Here is a 20459-nt window from a genome sequence, read left to right as displayed (position 1 = left end):
AAACCAAAAGGAGACTAAGGAGTGGCCAGAATAATAGAAAGGAGGTTGAATGTGATGTCAGAAAAGTTAAGAGAAGGCTGCTTTTTAAGGAGAACAAAGTAGTCAATTTTAAATGTCTTAAAAGAATGACAAAACACATCTATGATCTATATGATTTAGCAACAAGGCCTAAGTTGACCCAGGAAATTTTATTTTGACCCATAAAGTTAAATGACTAATGCCAGTTGAGACTTGTTGCTCTTTTTACCCCTGTAGAGTAAGAATTAAAAATGCTTTGGTAGGGAAGAGAATTATCCAATGCATTTTTTTTTCTTTTTAATTCAGTCATGTTATTGGGTTCATAATACTTGAACATATTTCAGCCACCTATGCTTATCATTTGCATCTATGGCTCTTTTTTTCTATTCTTTGAACAAGTTGCTATTTAAGGAAGTATAACTTTATACACAGTTTCACCATTAGCAGTCCAGTATTCTAAACCAACTGTCAGACAGAACTTACTGTAATGAGGGAAATATTTTATATCTACATTACCCAATATGGTAGCCATGTGGCTATTGAGCACTTACAAATGTGGCTGGTGTGACTGAGTAAATTTTTAATTTTTTAAAATTTTAATTGATTTACGCTTGGCACCTGTAGCACAGTGGTTACGGTGCCAGCCACATACACCAAAGCTGGTGGGATCGAACACAGCCTGGGCCAGCTAAAACAACAACAACTGCAACAAAAAATAGCCGGGCGTTGTGGTGGGCACTTGTAGTCCCAGCTACTTGGGAGGCTGAGGCAAGAGAATTGCTTAAGCCCAAGAGTTTGAGGCACCCTACTGAGGGTGACATAGTGGGACTTTGTCTCAAAAAAAAAAAAAAAAAAAAAAGAAAAGAAAAAAAATTGTTTTTAACTGATTTAAATGGCTATAATGACCTCTGGCAATCAGGTATTTGCATTTGATGTTAAAAACTGTTCACATATGATAATCTTATTGAAAAGGCTTAAAATAACTGCAAAACACTTGGTAAAAAAAAAAAAGGCCAGTGACTACCACTGTTTTTCACACAATTTTGCCTACCTTGCTAAGTTTCAAGCCAAATCCTTGAAAAAAAAAAAGGAAAATTCATACCCCTAATAATTTAGCATGAAATTCTAGAACATATTCTCTTAAGGATCTCTACTGATACACAAGCAAAAATAAAGAGCAGTAGCGGCCATAAGGCAAAAAGCTGACAAACATGAAAGCTTTCATATACCATAGTTTATATGATATTTTATCTGATGCTATTACCACTTTATTGAAAATATTCCTTTCTATTGAAAAGAACAAACAATGCAAACACATAAAAGTATTTGGTAAGAAAACAAAAACACATATTTGCTATCAATGTGAAGTACTAGCTGACAATTATCAACTTCTTAAATAAGAATATAACCTACTTGTGACTGAAGAAATAACTACCTTGCCAGTGGATGACATAAGTAACTTGGCCAGGACAGAACCAATGCATGGAAACCATATATAATTCCAATTTGGCCAGTTAATTTATATAAATGAAACAGTTAATTTTATTTATTAATACACTCACAAACATTATTTTACTTCCAAGATTTTTATAAATTTAATTGTTCAAATAATTCAAGTTTGGTATTTATATATTGTTAATAAAAGGTAAACACCACTTAGACTGTAATAACATACAAAGACAACAACCACATCTTGTGAAAGAGATATTACAGCCAAATATAAAAATAAGAAATGTAGCCTCTTGATATAGCCAAATCATCTATTAGAAACATTTAAATTACAGCTCTGGGGGTTCCTTTAAGTTAAATTAAGTAGATAAATCTGAAAGAATAAAAGCAATTTATGAACCTATGGACATATTACTGCGAAAGAAAAACTATCAGTAAATTCCAACAGTTAAAAGTAATTGGGAAAAAATACCTAACTAGAAAGAAAAAAAAAAAATTCTGGTTTCAATGAAGGGTTTTTTGATCCATTTTATATAAGAGTTTACTTATTCTTTTTCCAAATGAGCATTTGTTACTTTCACAGATACATAAAATGATTCCTATTTTTAAAAACATACTAAAAATAGACATTAACTACAGAAGTACTTACTCTGACTAGAAAGAAAATGAACATGGGTATTTTCAAAATAGCAATAAACACAAGAAGCCAACATATATAAGTCATGACAAGTATACATCTCATTTGACAAAAATAAGTCCCATTTTTACACCAAGGCTTTATTATCAGCTTCTGGATTAAATCCTCTGACCTTATTTACATGTACTATAAAATTTCTACTAGTATGTATAACTTAAAGGCACTCAATTCAGAGGTTATAAAGTCCTGAGCTTAAGTAGGAAACAGAATTCCCAACTAAAATGTGAACATAAATAATTTTAAACATCAGAATATTGCAATGTTTAAAAGTGTAATTCTGGTACATAAATAATTTGTAACCTAACAATAAAAGTGTACAGAATGTCAAAGACCATGTAAGGTAAGAATTATGCTCAGAATCAATTTTTTCCTCATTCAAGTTCATTAGTAGGTCTGAAGCTGATTTTTGTTGTTCAAATTCCCAGAAAATTAAAAGAAAATATGAAAATGCTTAAGTTAAAAAAAAAAATTCCTCAGCTTGGTCTCTGAAACCATAGAAAAAGTATTTAATGATTAAAAACAAGTATGTACTGGAAAGATACTACACTAAAAGGAGGAATCATAATAAGCAGGTGAAAAAATTAAAAGGACAGCTTTAAATGCACCAACTGAAAAAGTAGTTATAATTGGCCAAAGTATTCCTTTAGCATTCTTTTAGCCAAATAAAAATAAATTTACTTTGGATAACTAAAGTTCACTAACATAACTAAGGTTCACTAACAAAGTTTCAGTTAAAAATTAAATCTATATTTTGTTGCAGAGGCATATGAAATTTACCTATAGCAATTTTCTACTGATGCTAAATTAATAAAGCATGAATTGACATCTTTATTATAACAAATGGTTTGACCGATATTTTCTTGGCTTTAAAATGTTTTTCATAGATGCATAGAAATGTAATGAGGCTAAGAATAATCTTCTGTATTGTCTGTACAGTTCATAAGGCCTCTGTCATTGTTAGTCACCTTAGAAGTGAATATCAGTAGGACCATTAAATTAAAGCTGGCCTAAAAAGTTTTCAAAGTGCTACTGTTTCCAACTGATGAGATCTCAGTTTTCTGGATTTTCTGGATGACGATTACTTTCAGTTCTTTTTTCTGGAGATATATACAAGAAGTTACAGCATATATATAAAGGGAAGATCAGAAGCCTGCTGTCCAAGTTCATCACCACTTGTTCCTATAAGACAGATTCGTAAGTTTAATGACAACCAGAAGGCAGTATTTAAAAAATAAAAATAAAAAACCAAACTGTTGAATTGAGTGAATCAAATGAGATAGTATGGGATTGACAGCTTGAGTCTGAGACCCACAATTCAAATCTTTGAATTGCCACCCACTAGTTACTGCCACTTTCTCATTGTATGAAATGGGGACAATAAGAGGACCCATCTGTGGCCAGTGCAGTGGCTCATGCCTGTATCTTAGCACTCTGAGAAGTGCAGGCGGGTAGATTGCCTGAGCTCATGAGTTCAAGTCTGGCCTCAGCAAGAGCCCTGTCTCTACTAAAAATAGAAAAATTAGCTGGGCATTGTGGCAGGGGCCTATAGTCCCAGTTACTCTCCTAGCTACTTAGGGGGCTGAGACAAGGAGAAGCTCGAGCCCAAGAGTTTGAAGTTGCTGTGAGCTATGATGATGTCACGGCACCCTACCCAGGGGTGACAGACAGAGTGAAAAAAAAAAAAAAAAGAAAGAAAAGAAAAGAAAAGGAAAAATAAAAAGAGTACCCATCTCACAGAATTATACTGAGATGAAATGAGATAATACATAGAGGGTTTAGCAAATCCAGCTATATATTAAGTACTTAGTGGGAGGTATTTTCAGTATTACAAAAATTTCTATTAAGTACCTGCATATTTTATGAATAGATACAGTGTTCAGAAATCTATAAACTTCTCACTTGGCTTCAATTTCTTCTTTAAATTTTATTAATTACAATTTTTTTTTAAAGAGACAGGGTCTCACTATGTTACCCAAGTTGGCCTTGAACTACTGGGACCAAGGGATCCTTCCACCTTAACCTCCTGAGTGGCTGTCCTCCTGTGGACATAAGCACATACCAATTTGCCCTCCTGCTTGGCTTTAATGTCCAATGGCATAGCAATCATTGGGATGAAGGTGGAGAGCCATTATTACCACCATTCCTACTCCTAAGATTCTCCACTGTCCTTATGACAAACATGTTATCTGTCTCTTGAAACATAAAATACGTTATCATGTACAAGCAATGTCAGGTTCAGTTACATACATTAAGAATGTACCAAACTCTCGGGGAGACAGGAGTTGATACTACACCTGAGAACCACAAATACAACATCATTGATGCTACAGATGTCTGTCTGAAACCTCATCTATCCTTTACCAGCACTATTGGTGAACAGAATAAATTCTCAGAGTGAAAGAAGCAATGCTGAAATTAGAATTCCTATTTTTTTAATACTTGCAATACATTCTCTGCAATACTGTATATTAGTTTCACTTTATTTTATTTACATTGGAGACTACACTATTAAACATTGTTTAAACAACGAGAGTTTTAATTTTTTTTCATGAAGTCTCATTTGTTCACTCTGGGTGTAGTGCTCTGGTGTCAGCCTCCCAAGTAGCTAGGAGTAAAGGGGCCCACCACAATGCCTAGCTAGGTTTTCTACTTTTAGTAGAGATGAGGTCTTGCTCTTGTTCAGGCTTGTCTTCAACTCCTGAGCTCAAGCAATCCACCTGCCTCATTCTCCCAGAGTGCTAGGATAACAGGCATGAACCACTGTACTCCAACTAGAGTTTTTTCCCTTTATATACTCAAGTAATACATGTCTATCACAGAAAATTTTAAAAAGATAGTTACCCCAACTAGAGTTTTAAATTTTTACTGAGATATATTTCTGCAATGAAGGACTAAAACTAGCATATTTGAATGACTGAAGTAGGCTCAACTGGCCATAGCTTCTGTGTTGAGGGAGTAGCAAGATAAAGGCAGCACACACACACACACACACACACACATAAAATTTCTCTATATATACAGGCGGTCCCTGAGTTACAAACATCCAACTTGTATATGACTCATACTCACGAAAGGAGCCTATTACAGGTAATAGGGTAAATGTGCCTATTCCAACTTATACACAAATTCAACTTAAGAATAAATCTTATACACACACACACACACAAAAGAATAAATCTACAAAGCCTATCTTGTTCGTAACCCAGGGACTGCCTATACCCCCAAAGAGGCAAAGTAGTATTTGTTAAAAAGACAACAGTGAACAAAATCAGGCAAGGCCATAGCGTAGGCTAATGGTGCTGAAGTGTCACCAGAAAGGAATAATGTCAAAGCATAGTTGGTTTTCAGATACTTGCATCCTGACCTAGTCAAAATTTGTTATCAATAATAAAATCTGGAAAAGAAGTGCGGGGGGAGGGTGGGCGAATAATCTGATCTGGGTGAAGGCACATTTACTAAATTTGTTAAGAACATATATATAGGGCGGCGCCTGTGGCTCAGTGAGTAGGGCACTGGCCCCAGATGCCGAGGGTGGCGGGTTCAAACCCAGCCCCGGCCAAACTGCAACAAAAAAATAGCCGGGCGTTGTGGCGGGCGCCTGTAGTCCCAGCTGCTCGGGAGGCTGAGGCAAGAGAATCGCGTAAGCCCAAGAGTTAGAGGTTGCTGTGAGCCGTGTGACACCACGGCACTCTACCCGAGGGTGGTACAGTGACACTCTGTCTCTACAAAAAAAAAATATATATATATTTTAAATCATAACTGTGTACATTAATGCAATCATGGGGTACAATGTGCTGGTTTTTTTATTTTTTTGCAGTTTTTGGCTGGGGCCCAGTTTGAACCCTCCACCTCTGGCATATGGGGCCAGCGCCCTACTCCTTTGAGCCACAGGCGCCACCCGAATATGCTGGTTTTATATATAATCTAAAATATTTTCATCAAACTGGTTAACATAGCCTTCACAGCACTCTCTTAGTTATTGTGTTAAGACATTTATAATCTACATTTAGTAAATTTCATATGTACCCTTGTAAGATGCACCATAGCTGTGGTCCCACCAATTACCCTCCCTGCACCCAAGGACAAATATTTTGATGATAGGCTGGGTGTGGTGGCTCACCCCTGTAATCCTACACTCTGGGAGGCCAAAGCAGGTAGACTGCTGGAGCTCAGGAGTTTAAGACCAACCTGAGCAAGAACAAGACCCTGTCTCTTTCTAAAAACAGAAAATAGTAGCTGGGTGTTGTAGTAGGTACCTGTAGTCTCAGCTACTCAGGAGGGTTGCTTGAGCCCAAGTTGAGGTTGCTATGAGCTACGATTGCCACAGCATTCTACCCAGGGCAACACAGAAAGACTCTGTCTTGAAAAAAAAAAAAAAAAAAAGTTTGATGATAGGTTTACCTGATTTTTGATAAAAATCAAAATTCTTTATCATGACAAAAGCTCCAAGGAGGAACTGGTATTTGCGTATAGGTAAGGTTGGGATGGAGGGTAGGTTAAAAGGGCCAACTCTGGGACAAGAAGGAAGCCATGGGGCTGTCACTTATGGGCTGAATGGATGCACCAATTTCTGCAAAGACCCATCTCTACTAAAAATAGAAAAACTAGCCGGATGTTGTGGTAGCACATGCCTATAGTCCTAGCTACTTAGGAAGCTGAGGCAAGAGGATCACTTGAGCCCAAGAGTCTGAGATTGCTGTGAGCTATAACGCCACAGCAACAAAGTGAGACTTTATCTCAAAAACAAAAACTATTAGGAAAAATTCATTTCACTAGCAGTTGAAATATCACTTAGCATTCTATTTCCAATATGGGAAAAACTATAAATTTTAGAGAGAAGAATAAGAGAAAACCTAAATCAATGTAGAGAATACCATATTCCAAAAGGGGAAGATACTGATTTCCTACATGTTACTCTATACATTTAATAATATGAATCAAAATCCCCATAGGAAACTTGACAAAATGATTCTACACCATTTTATAGAGATGGGGAGAGGGTATTTTCACCCCTATGTTGGTTAGACCTGTCTTGAACTCCTGACCTCAATGGTCCTCCTGCTTTAGTCTCCCAAAGTACTGAGATTATAGGTGTGAGCTACTTTGCCTGAACAAATCAAAGGATTTTTGAAAAAAGAATGAAAGTGGTTTTGCATTACTAAGTATTAAAATGCATTTTAAAGTTAACTTAATTAAAACAATGCCTTCTTGGGCGGCGCCTGTGGCTCAGTCGGTAAGGCGCCGGCCCCATATACCGAGGGTGGCGGGTTCAAACCCGGCCCCGGCCAAAACTGCAACCAAAAAAAAAAATAGCCGGGCGTTGTGGCGGGTACCTGTAGTCCCAGCTACTCGGGAGGCTGAGGCAAGAGAATCGCTTAAGCCCAAGAGTTGGAGGTTGCTGTGAGCTATGTGAGGCCACGGCACTCTACCGAGGGCCATAAAGTGAGACTCTGTCTCTACCAAAAAAAAAAACAAAAAAAAAACAAAAAAAAACAATGCCTTCTTGTCTCAATAACAAAGGAATCAATAAAACAGAAAGTTCAGAAAGGAAACAAAGTTTATAAGGATTTAGTGTAAGGTATTTTAAATACATTTGAAATACTCCAATGTAAAACATTAAACCTTAAAGGAACATAAAAAATACAATGATTATTTTAAAATTTTTTAAGAGATAGTTTTTGCTATGTTGCCCAGAGTGGTCTCAAATTCCTAGCTTTAACAAATCCTCCTAGGTCAGCCTCCTGGGTAGCTGGGATTATAGGCATGAGCCACCATGCCCAGCTCAGATGACCGTATATACAATTCTAGTAAGGATAAGGAGGCGTAAGGATCACACCAAAAGAAGGAATCATTAAAGGAAGAGAGATACTGTTTTAAAGGTTGATAAAACAAATGGCAAAAATAGAAAAACTATTACATATCACAAATTTTATGATTCTTTTTATATAAAAGATGGGCCAGGCACAGTGGGTCACACCTGTGTAATCCCAGCACTTTGGAAGGCTAAGTCAGGAGGATCACTTCAGGCCAGGAGGTTGAGACCAGCCTAGGCAACTAACTTAGTGAGATGCTGTCTCTACAAAAATAAAGAAAATTTGCTGGGTATAGTGGCATTTGACTGTAGTCTCAGCTACTTGGGAGACTGAACATTTTAATAGAAAGTTATGCAAATATTAAATGTCAATTTATATAATAAGCCCAAGATGCATAGAAAAACTCAACCATAACAAAAATGAAAGAAATGAAAATTAAAACAAATTTGTTCCACTTATTACCTTGCGGGAAAGGCTAAAAAGAAGGTTAAGATACTACAGTAGGTATATTCTCTATACTCTTGGAGGGAGTGTAAACTGGACAGTACTTGTAAAAGGTAATTTGGCCATTAGAAAATGTATACCCACCCTATTTGACAAGAATGCTATTTCTTAGAATTTGTCTTAAAAAAAAACCTCAGAAAAGTGGATAAAGATAATATATAATACTTGGAAAAACCCCAAGAATTTTTATCTGGTAAAAGGGATTTATGTAAATTATAGTAGTCTAGGTACAGTGGCTCACGGCTGTAATCCTAGCACTCTGGGAGACCCAGGGGGGATCTATTGAGCTCAGGAGTTCAAAATCAGACTGAGCAAGAGCAAGACCCTGTCTCTATGAGAAAAAGAAAAAAAAAAATTAACATGTGTAGTTCCAGCTACTAGGGAGGCCTCCCTAGTCTCAAAAAAAAAAAAAAAAGACAAGAAAAACTGAAGTTGTGGATATATATTTATTGACAAGAAAAAGGAAAAAAAAAAAATAACACGTGTAGTTCCAGCTACTAGGGAGGCTGAGACAGGCCTCCCCAGTCTCAAAAAAAAAAAAAAAAAAAAGACAAGAAAAAATGATGTTGTGGATATATATTTATTGACAAGAAAAACTACATACAACGAAGTAGGGGAATAAAGCAGGTTACAATTGGTGTGTCACTGTCTGACGCACCTAGGCTTTCCTAGCCTTGTTCTCCTAAAAAGGGGCCAGACCACTTTGCCTCTCCCCTAAGCTTGACTGCTATGCCACTATAGTTCTCTCTAGCCACTGAGTCAACCATGAAGATAGAAGACAACACACTTGTAGTCAATTGTGGATCTTAAGGCCAACAAGCACCTTCTTCAATAGGTTGTGAGGAAGTTCTATGACAACCACCCTGACTAGGCCTGATGGAGGGAAGAAGGCATATTTTGGCTTAGCTCCTGACTATGCTGCTTTAGATGTTGCCAACAAAACTGAGATCATGTAAATTGAATCCAACTGGCTAATTTTATTTATTTATTTATTTATTTATTTAGGGACAGAGTCTCACTTTGTTGCCTTCAGCAGAGTGCCGTGCCATCATAGCTCACAGCAACCTCAAACTCTTGGGCTCAGAGCGATTCTCTTGCCTCAGTCTCCCAAGTACCCAGGACTACAGGCACCAGCCACAATGCGCAGCTATTTTTTTGTTGCAATTGTTTATGTTGTTTAGCAGGCCCAGCCTGGGTTCAAACCCACCAGCCCCGGTGTATGTGGCCAGCACCCTACTGACTGAGCTATGGGCATGGAGCCCCAACTGGCTAATTTTAAATACACATTTTTTTCACCATGAAAAAAGGTTATAAAATAGGCTCAGCGCCCATAGCTCAGTGGTTAGGGTGCCAGCCACATGCACCAGGGCTGGCGAGTTTGAACCCAACCCAGACCTACCAAACAATAATGACAACTACAACAACAACAAAAGTAGCTGGGCGTTGTGGCCAGTGCCTGTAGTCCCAGCCACTTGGGAGGCTGAGGCAAGAGAATCGCTTAAGCCCAAGACTTTGAGGTTGCTGTGAGCTGCGACGCCATAGTATTCTACCGAGGGTGACCTAGTGAGACTCTGACTCAAAAAAAAAAAAAAAGTTATAAAATAGCAGTAAGATCCATTTTTGGAAAAAAGATACAAGTGAAGAAAAAATGTCAGCAGTGTTTCTGAGTGGCATATGTCTGATTTTGGGTTGTTGTTTTTTTTTTTGAGACAGAGTTTTACTTTGTTGCCTTGAGTAAAAAAGCTCACAGCAACCTCAAACTCTTGCCTCAGCCTCTCAAATATCTGGGACTGAAAGTGCCTGTCACAACGCCTGGCTATTTTTTATTTTTTTAAAGATAGTATTTTTATTTTTTTGCAGTTTTTTGGCCAGGACTGGGTTTGAACCCACCACCTCCGGCATATGGGGCTGGCGCCCTACTCCTTTTAGCCACAGGTGCTGCCCACGCCTGGCTATTTTTAAAGACGGGGGTCTCACTCTTGCTCAGGCTGGCTCTCCTGAGTTCAGGCAATCCACCCACCTCAGCCTCCCAAGCATGCTAGATCACAGACAAGAACCACCTAGACTGGCCCTCTATTCACTTTCAACTTTTCTAGGACAGGGGGTTTCCCCTAGGCTGTCTCCCCCACCCCCAATGACCACACCCACTCTCAACTGCACATTATAGGTTAGAGACTTTTCACTCAATGTTGCACATCACTGTGAGTTTATTCTATCATGCTGCTTATGCTAGGCTGCATTAACACGAGCCCAGCTTTATTTCCTCCACTCCTAGCATAGAACCTAGCATGCAGTAAGGAGACTTTAGTGTTTGCTGAAGGAACATCTGGAATACAAGTATTATCTTGGCTTGGTGCTTTTGAAGTCTTTGGATGCTTTGAACTGTGACTATTTTTTTTTTTAATGAAATTCTAGGTAAGAGTTCAGGATAATCATTGTCAATTCAGCTCCAGAGAGCATAAAAGGACAGAGAATTCCAATGGAGGCAGAATTAAACCTTTTCTTTTTTTCTTTTTTTTTTGTAGAGATAGAGTCTCACTGTACCGCCCTCGGGTAGAGTGCCGTGGCGTCACACGGCTCACAACAATCTCTAACTCTTGGGCTTACGCGATTCTGTTGCCTCAGCCTCCCGAGCAGCTGGGACTACAGGCGCCCGCCACAACGCCCGGCTGAATTAAACCTTTTCATTATGTATTTGCCTTGAAATGGACATTCCTATTCCTACATACTACCCACTACTAAAGATGGTCAGCTCTTTTGTTGCTAGAGTTCCAACAATGTCTAGAGAATGCTGTAAAAGGAGTTCTCATACAAGTCATGTGAGGGTACAACAATCAGTCTGAGGGAATTGCTTATGTCTCAAAATTTACGTGAAGTATAATAGGGCCCAAAACCTTTATTAAAATATTATGCCCTTTAGGGCGGTGCCTGTGGCTCAAGGAGTAGGGTGCCGGTCCCATATGCCGGAGGTGGCAGGTTCAAACCTAGCCCCGGCCAAAAACCAAAAAAAAAAAAAATATTATGCCCTTTGGAATGGGGGTTTTAGTGAACATGTTAAATATTTTAACAGCTCTCATTTATTTTCACGGCATTTTGAAACTTCTACATTCATGTGATGTATGAACAAATGAGTTTAGCAATAATGTAGGGTATGTTACAGATGTTTATCATTTTACAAACCTAATATGCTAGAGAATAATGTTCTTGCAATATTTAGGAGCTACAGAAACATACTGGATTATCTTCAAGATGTCTGCTATTAATGTATAAATAAATGCACTTATGTGGATTTATTTATATGTATAAAGCACTTAAGATTCATAACTAAAGATGAAATTCAGGATAAACAATTATTTCCTTATAAATCAGCTTTTCTCTGTCCCTGAAATCATGTTTTCTTTTTTGTCCTGGTTATGCTTCTAGTGGGATGGAGTAAGTTATGTAGAAATCAAGTTGAAGTTTTTAACCTTCAAAAAACTTTCAAACCAGTCTTTAAATAAGAATATTATAACGTTAATTCTACTTAAGAATTTTCAAAAGGAGATTCAAAAGACTAATGTAATGACATTACAGAAAAATAATCAAACATACCTGATCCTTTTCAAGTGTAAGTATTTGATAGCCAGTTGTCCTACTACATATTAGTTTTCCACTACTATCAAAAGAAGCCAAACGTAATCTAGGATTAAAAAAAAACAAATTTAAAGAACAAGATTTTTTTAAGTCACAGATTAAACAAAACCTCCCTCACTTTAATATTTTTCCTCTGCCATATTTTCTGTAGATCTTTTATTTGATACAAGACTTTTAGAAAGTCTTTTCAACCTCTGAGCTGATTCCATTCAGATTTACAAGTCTATGTTATTATTCATATGAGATACAAAAATAATTTATAAATGCTTTGTGGTAAAACATATGTATGTATAACATCAAATATACCATTTAACCATTTTTAAGTATAAAGTTCTGTGGCATTAAATACATTCACATTGTTCTGAATCCATCTCCAGAACATTTTCTTCTTCCCCAAGTGAAACTCTGTACCCATTAATCACTATCTCCTGATTTCCCCTTCTCCCATCCCCTGGCAACCACCAGTGTACTCTCTGTCCCTGTAAATTTACCTACATTAGGTACCTTAGATGAGTGGAATCTTATAATATTTGATCTTTTGTGACTGGGTGTTTCACTTAGCATGTCTTCAAGACTTCTTCATGTTTAGTGTATTTCAGAATATTTTTCTTTTTTTTATGAGACAGAATCTATGTTGCCCTTGGTAGAGTGCCATGGTGTCACAGCTCACAGCAACCTCCAACTCTTGGGCTTTAGTGATTCTCTTCCTTCAGCCTCCCAAGTAGCTGGGACTACAGGCGCCTGCCACAACACCTGGCTATCAGAATTTCTTTTTAAGGCTGAATAAAGTTACATTGTGTGTATATACCACATTTTGTTTATTTATTCATCTGTCAATAAACATGAGGGTTTCTTCTACTTTTTGGCTATCATGAATAATGCTACTATGAATATGAGCATACAAATATCTATTAAGTCTGTATTTTTTCAATTCTTTTGGGTATCTATCCAAAAGAGGAATTGGTGGATCATATGGTAATTCTATGTTTAACTTTTTTTTGAGAAAACACCATACTGTTTTCAGTAGCTGCATACCATGTTTCATCAGCAGTGTACACATCAGCAGTGTACAAAGGCTCCAAATATTCCACATCTTCACCAACACTTGTTATATTAATTTTGAGGTTTTTTCCTGTTCTGTATGTCTTCTTTGGAGAACATTAATGCAAGTCCTTTGTCTGCTTTTGAATCACTTTTTTTTTTTTTTTTTGAGACAAAGTCTCACTTTGTTGCCCCAGGCTAGAGTGCCATGGCTACAGTGTAGCTTACAGCAACCTCAAACTCCTGGGTTCAAGCAATCCTCTTGCCTCAGCCTCCTGAGTAACTGGGACTAAAGGTGCCAACCACAATGGCCAGCTAATTTTTTCTATTTTTAGTAGAGGCCAGTCTCAAACTCTGAGCTCAAGGGATCCTCCCATCTCAGCCTCCCAGAATGACTGGATTATAGGCAAGAGCCACTGTGTCTGGCCAAGTTTATTTTTTTAATTGCAGAGTTTTCCATATATTCTAAACACGACTTCCTTATTGAATACAGCGTTTGTAAATATTTTCTACCATACATGGGGTGCCTTTCACTCTGTTGATAATGTCCTTTGATGCAAAAAATTTTTTAATTTTGATGAAGTCCAATTTATCTATTCTTTGGTTGCTGGTGCTTTTGGTGTAATATGGAAGAAATTACTACCAAATCAAATGTTATAAAGCTTTTCCCCTATGTTTTCTCCCAAGAGTTTTTCTTTCCAATAGTATTAGCTCCTATGTTTAGATCTTTGATCCTTTTTAGGTTTTTGTATTTGGTATAAAGCATAAATGTATGACTTCTAAACAATCTGTTCATTAAAGTTGCATACCAGCACCATTTTGAGATAGGGCAACTCTTTGCTGTCAATAAGTTCCAACAACTGCTGATCAAAGAGTGCAGATATGCAAAAGTGGGTAAGGTTCTAATAACAAAAGTCCTAAATGATGAAACCCTAACTCCCCACATAAACAAACATGCAATAACAAAACAGTGGGGTCAGTCCCTGACCCCCTCCCCATTGGTATGCAACTGTTTTAAGCTATTATCCAACCTGTCAGCCTGTAGCACCCTCTCTAGAAAAAGACTGCTGGCTTAACTATCAAGCAGAGTTAGATATATCAAAAATACTAGACATGTTTTCCCGGAAAAATACTGTATGATATTTTCAGTTTGAATCTTTTATTTGTTAAGAATCAGCTTCAAGCCTAGTATCAATCAGGACTGATATTCCATATTCAGTATATATTACAGCATATTTGTTCTCCCTGATATACTAGATCTTACGATTTTGATTAATAATAATACATTTCATAGGAATGAAGCCTGACCATTTCCTACTACTTTCCCTATACTGTATCTTATCAAAGTTCTAAAGTTGTTGGTGTAAATCATCAAAGTTTTATTTCTTTTACTTCTTATATTTTCCCTGGAGTGAGGAAGAGAAAGCTTATTCTACCTAAATGCTATGCTCCTTCGAGGCTGTAAACTGACAGATCCACTACATGGCTGATTCAGTGTATTGCGTTTGAAAATGATGTATCGATTAGTATAAGTTACTAGTAGATCAAAGCCGAAGTTAAAACCTGTCCATCGCCAGCAGTACTAAAAAATACAAAAGAGAGACTTATTTCAGCAATTTATTATATTAGCAAGTCAAAATTAAAAAGTTCAAAATGTTTTTTTCCCCCTAGGTTCCCTACTTTTTGTGTCTTTCCTTTCTCATCACACAGAACTATAGTACATCTAACCCAGAAAAGCAGACTTTATGACTGTAACTCTTTAAGCTACTTTCCTGATACTGCCTCTTCATGATCTATTTCATTTCACTCTCCACACTGCAATTCTATCAAAAGTAATAACACTTTCCATTGCAACTCTAAGTAGGCATAGTTTAGGGCACTAGGAATCCAGATGGGATAATATGGACCTATTAAAATCTACCTTGTTTTTAAAATAATATAAAATACCTTAAGTGATTAACCAACAGACGAAAACAGGTTATTTTAAATATAATCATGAGATTCAAAAGTTTGTTAATTCTATCAGTTAATAGTTAATGAGAATCAGGCAAAGTAGTCTGGTATAGGGAAATAAAGTTAGGGCTTCCAGTATTTTGTTGATACCCTGAATTATAATATTAATTCAGTATTTAATAGACATTTACTGAGCATGCATTACCCTGTTTCCCCGAAAATAAGACATCCTCCGAAAATAAGACCTACTTACAGGAAAGATAAGGCGTCCCCTGAAAATAAGACCTAGCGCATCTTTGGGAGCACACCTTAAAATAAGACACAGTCTTATTTTCGGGGAAACAGGGTATATACAAGCAATGCTCTAGGCAGAGGAGACACAGCAGTAAATCTGTTTTTGCCCTAGTAGAATTTATATTCTACAATGTGTACATGTTTGTGAGGTAGGAGAGGAGACACAAATACAAATGGGATGGAAAAGAAGAGCATAGGTTGTCAGGAGGGAGTGACAGAGTAGAGAGAGGGAGTTTGCACTTGGAGATCCTGCTGGTTTAGACAGGTGATGAGAGAATATCTCTCTGAAGAGATGGGAAGTGAGTAATGAATTGAGTCAACTGAAGGAGTAGATCACATAGCCTGGGAAAAGATTATCTTACACAGAGATAATAGCAAGCACAAAGCTCCAAATGTAAAAGCATGCTTAGCACATCTGAGGAACATCAAGAAGGGCTATGTGGCTGGGGCAGTGACCAACAGGGAGAGAAGCTGGAGATGAGTTCATAGAGGCAGTTAGGGGTCTGTAGGGTCTAGCAGTCCATAGTTAAGGAAGAGTCTGTATTTCTTCTAAGTATGGTTGGGAGGCTACTGAAGATTTTAGGGAAGGATGACATGATCTAACTTGCATTTTAAAATGAATACTTTAAAAAAATAAAATAAAGCATAACGAATACTTTAGCTGTTGTGTGGAAAATAGCATGCAAAGGAGTGAGAGTTAAATAGAGAGAGCAGTTATGTAGTATAAGGCTACTACAGTAGCCTGGGCAAAGAGAACAGAGGCCTACACTTAGGTGTTAATGGCAGACACAATAAGAGTGTATTTTGGGGGTAGACCCTTGAGGAACTTCTTATAGACACCAATAATAAGGTAAAGGAAAGTAGAGTCCAAAATGAACCCAAAGTTTGGAGCCTATACAACAGATGAACAAAGGGGTTTCTCAATGGGTTGGAGAATGCACTTAGGAAGAAAGAGTTTTAGAGAAGAAAATTAAGAGTTCTGCTTTAGGGCTGGTTATAGTGGCTTGCCTGTAATCTAGCACTTTGGGAGGATCACTTGAGGCTAGGAGTTCAAGATTAGCCTGGGCAACATAACCTAGCCAGGGTGACAGAGCAAGACCCTGTCTCGAAAAAAAAAAAAAAAGGATAAATGAGATGAAAGCTATGCTGATTAGTATGATGTAAGCACTCCAATTTGTACTAATAATCAACACACTGAAATGGGCATAAATGTATTTATGATCTATGTACAAAAGACTTAATAAAAAAATTTAAAAAAAGAGTTCTGTTTGGGACTGTCATATTTGAGATACTATTAGGTATCCACAAAAGATACCCAATGAGGAGATACATGAAATTGACGTTAGGATTCATTAGTGTGTGAATGGGCTATGAAGTCAGAAGATTAAATGAGATTACTCAGGAGTACACATAGAAGAAGTCTAAAAACTGATCCTGTAATTACACCAAAATTCACTGAGTAACAGAAAAATCTAGCAAAGATGCAAAAGGGGCAGCCAATATAGTAGGAAGAAAACCAGCAGAGTATACTGTCCCAGAAGTTAAGTGGAGAAAATCTTTCAATAAGGAATAAGTGAACAAAACTTAGGTCAAAGTTGTCAAGAGCTTTCAGAAGACTGGAAACTGACAACTTGGTTTGGCAATGTGATGATACTAGCATGGCAGTTTCAGGGGAGCGGTGCCAATAAATTGGGATGATTCCAGAAGGCATTGAAGGAGAGGAAGTACAGACAATAAATACAGGCAACTTTTCAGTGAGATATGCCTAAAAGGGGTACAGAGAAATGGAGTGGTAGCTAGAGGGAGAGTTTAGTTTAAGGTAAGTTAAACATGAGTGATATTGCAGGATGTGATATGCTAAATGATAATGATCTGGTAGAAGAGAAAAATGAATATGCTGGAGAGGAAGGTGGTAACTGTAGGAGCAAAGCCTTTGAAAAGGTCAGCACTATGGGGCCCAGTACAAGGAGAGCAGAAGGAGGACCACAACAGAAACAGATAGTTCATCACTCTAATCAGGGAAAAGCATAGCACACAGCTGTGGATGCAGGTAGACTGGCAACACCATTGGTAAGAGATGGCTCGGTGCTCACAGCTCAGTGAGCAGGGTGCCGCCCACATACACTGAGGCTGGTGGGTTTGAGCCTGGCTCGGGCCTGCTAAACAACAATAACAACTGCAACCAAAAAATAGCCAGGCATTGTGGCTGATGCCTGTAGTCCCAGCTACTCGGTAGGCTGAGGCAATAGAGTCCCTTAAGCCCAAGAGTTTGAGGTTGCTGTGAGCTGTGACACCACTGTACTCTACCAAGGGTGACATAGTGAGACTATCTCAAAAAAAAAAAGAAAGAACTATTGGTAGGAGGATGAACAGGTTCTCTTTCTACTGCAGTGATAAGCAAGGCCATCAGATAAGAATAAGGGCAGTAGCACTGTCCTTTTGAAGAAAGAAGGTCTCAGTCACCTCAGATAGTGAGAGGACAAATTCATTAGGGAAATGTAGGAAAAATCTCAATACAGCACTAAAGAACTCCTTGAATTTTATTGTTACAACATTCAAGTGGGATTTGGTGTTTGTTTTCAGTCACATTTAAGTGTCTGGATGCGGGCAAGGAGAAAGATGGTATTTAATAAGAGCTGGGATTTAGCCAGGTGAATTTAACAGAATCGAAGAGGAAAAAGGGAAATTAAAAGATAAGCAAGAGACCAATTTTAAGATGAAACAAAATATAAGTCAGGTAAAGAAAGAAGTAGGGATATATGAGAAAGGTGATGGAAAAGGTCATAAGCATAGTATGTTGTACATTCCACTGGGGTTAAAAAATTGTTGGGAGTTCAGGTTCTAAAGAGACTGAGCTAGAAAGAGGAAGTGAAATGTGAGAATGGGATGCCTGAAAAGGAGATTTTGAAGGCAGTGCGGTAAGTAGCACCACAGAACTTGAGCATTTCCACATGCTCATGGAAATGGTTGCCTGAGGTAGGAAAGGTCAGGTTACAGAGATATTAAAATCACCAAGACTGATACAGACTAGTGATAAAGCAAGGCAGCGAGCCCAGTGCAGCGAATGATGGCCACAGCATGAGTGGTCGTGGTGTTGCAGGGAACATTTGCCTCTAATGAGTTCTGGTTCAATGAAGAATGAGGAAGGAACAAGACCTTAAAGTAAAAACAAGGAAGGATAAGGAATAAAGAAAACAACTACTTCTCTTTCATCCTCTGAACATTTATTGTAATTATAAACGCAAACATAAAATAACTTTTTTTTTTTGGAGACAGAGTCTCAGGCTGTGCCATGGCGTCACAGCTCACAGCAACCTCCAACTCTTGGGTTTAAGCAATTCTCTTGCCTCTGCCTCCCAAGTAGCTGAGACTACAGGCGCCCACCACAACATCCAGCTATTTTTTGTTGCAGTTTGGCCGGGGCTGGGTTTGAACGCACCACCCTTGGTATATGGGGCCAGCGCCCTACTCACTGAGCCACAGGCGTAATATAGGTTGATTTTTTTTTAAGACAAAAATTACAATTAGGGTAAAATATTTAAAAACTATAGTTTATGTCCCATTAGTGGATTATAACATCAATTTAATGGGATATAATCAGCTGTTTTAAAAAATTAAATAGAAAATAGGATCTCTGGATGCAGCAGGGGAGAGTATCTTAATTTCTGTATTGTTAAGATCAGATTCTCTTCTCGTATGTTTTATCTGGATTCTTCAAGATCTACAAGTTCAACAGTTTCATGCAAGGCTGAGATATCAATCATTACTGAGTACGGGGGCTTTAGCTCCTTGCCCAGAAGTTCATGCTACACAAATTATATCAAATAATTTCTTCTGAGGTATGACAGGTATCACTGTTACCTAACGTGCATCATGTGCTGATAACACAACAATCTGTATGAGAATATTAAGAGTCATAACCATACTTACTTCACCATCTTTGGCAAGCTTTCTACCACACCTCATGCTATTTCCCTCTAGTTCTTCTTTATTGATTTCTTGAGGCCTAAAAATATATATGAGACATGAACCCTCACAGAAAATAGGTAACTAGTAATTAAAAAATAACTGTGGAGTTAAAAAGAACAGAAAATCTCACTACTATATTTAAAAATAAAATTTTATGGCATAAAATAAGAATGGATTAATTCTAGTTCATTGGCTTTGCTAAATAAAAGATTTTATGTCTTCTATATTTCAGTTATTTCCCTTACTTCTAGATTATTTTTATTAGAGCGTAGCCAAACCAAAGAGGAAAAAAACCTATGAGAAATTCTGCTCACAAAAAGAAAATACTTAAAAGTCTAACTACTAAGTAAAAGAAATTAAAATCTATTATTTCTATAAGATGTGGTTTGATACCACCTACAACTTAATATTACTTGTTTCACATGCAAATCATTTTTCATATAGCATAACTATACAAAATCAGTATTTAACAGAAAATAGCTATAGAATTTTATCAGTTTGTCTTGTCTTAGTTACTTAATATAAAATCTTTAACCAACTAAAAAGAATACTATTATGTCAAACTATAATAATAAATCACATTAGCTTGGTAATTCTAAACAACAAAAGTGATACATTCCTTCATATATTCATTCATTTACAATATGAAGTGCCTACAAGTTAGGGACTTAATATATAATAATACATAATAAAAAATGAAACAAACACAATAAATAAAAAATAAGTGTCAATGTAAATAAAACTAGTAAAATATGTCCTTGACATCCAAGACCTCACTCTGAGAACTAGACATGAATAATAATTATAATGTGGTTAATATTTTTTATTTATTTTTTCTTTTGAGACTGAGTCACAAGCTGTTGCCCTGCATAGAGGGCCATGGTATCATAGCTCACAGCAACCTCCAACTCTTGGGCTCAAGCCATCCTCTTGCCTCAGTTTTTCTATTTTAGCATAGACAGGGTCTATGGTCTATGGTCTATGGTCTCAAACTCCTGAGCTAAAGCAATCCACCTGTCTCGGCCTCTCAAGAGGGTTAGGATTACATGCGTGAGCCACTGCTGGCATAATATGGTTAATTATTATAA

At 37.3% G+C, this 20459-nt stretch overlaps 1 protein-coding gene across 4 annotated transcripts in view; it reads right to left on the bottom strand.

The window, feature by feature from the left end:
• Positions 1 to 1892: 1892 nt before the first annotated feature.
• GMCL1 (germ cell-less 1, spermatogenesis associated) overlaps positions 1893 to 20459 on the bottom strand; it is a 57521-nt gene continuing 38954 nt past the window's right edge. For all 4 annotated transcript variants that reach the window (XM_053587114.1, XM_053587115.1, XM_053587116.1 and 1 more), the window contains 4 exons: positions 19333 to 19408; positions 14592 to 14737; positions 12073 to 12160; positions 1893 to 3343 (listed from right to left, as the gene is read on the bottom strand). In XM_053587114.1, coding sequence (XP_053443089.1) covers positions 3215 to 3343; positions 12073 to 12160; positions 14592 to 14737; positions 19333 to 19408 — 439 coding nt within the window. In that variant the 3' untranslated portion in view covers positions 1893 to 3214. The remainder of the gene's footprint in view (positions 3344 to 12072; positions 12161 to 14591; positions 14738 to 19332; positions 19409 to 20459) is intronic.

This window comes from Nycticebus coucang, chromosome 4, assembly GCF_027406575.1.
Source record: "Nycticebus coucang isolate mNycCou1 chromosome 4, mNycCou1.pri, whole genome shotgun sequence".
Lineage (NCBI taxonomy): Eukaryota > Metazoa > Chordata > Mammalia > Primates > Lorisidae > Nycticebus > Nycticebus coucang.
The sequence above is the reverse complement of the archived record's forward strand: the minus strand, read 5'-3'. Positions and strand labels throughout refer to the sequence as shown.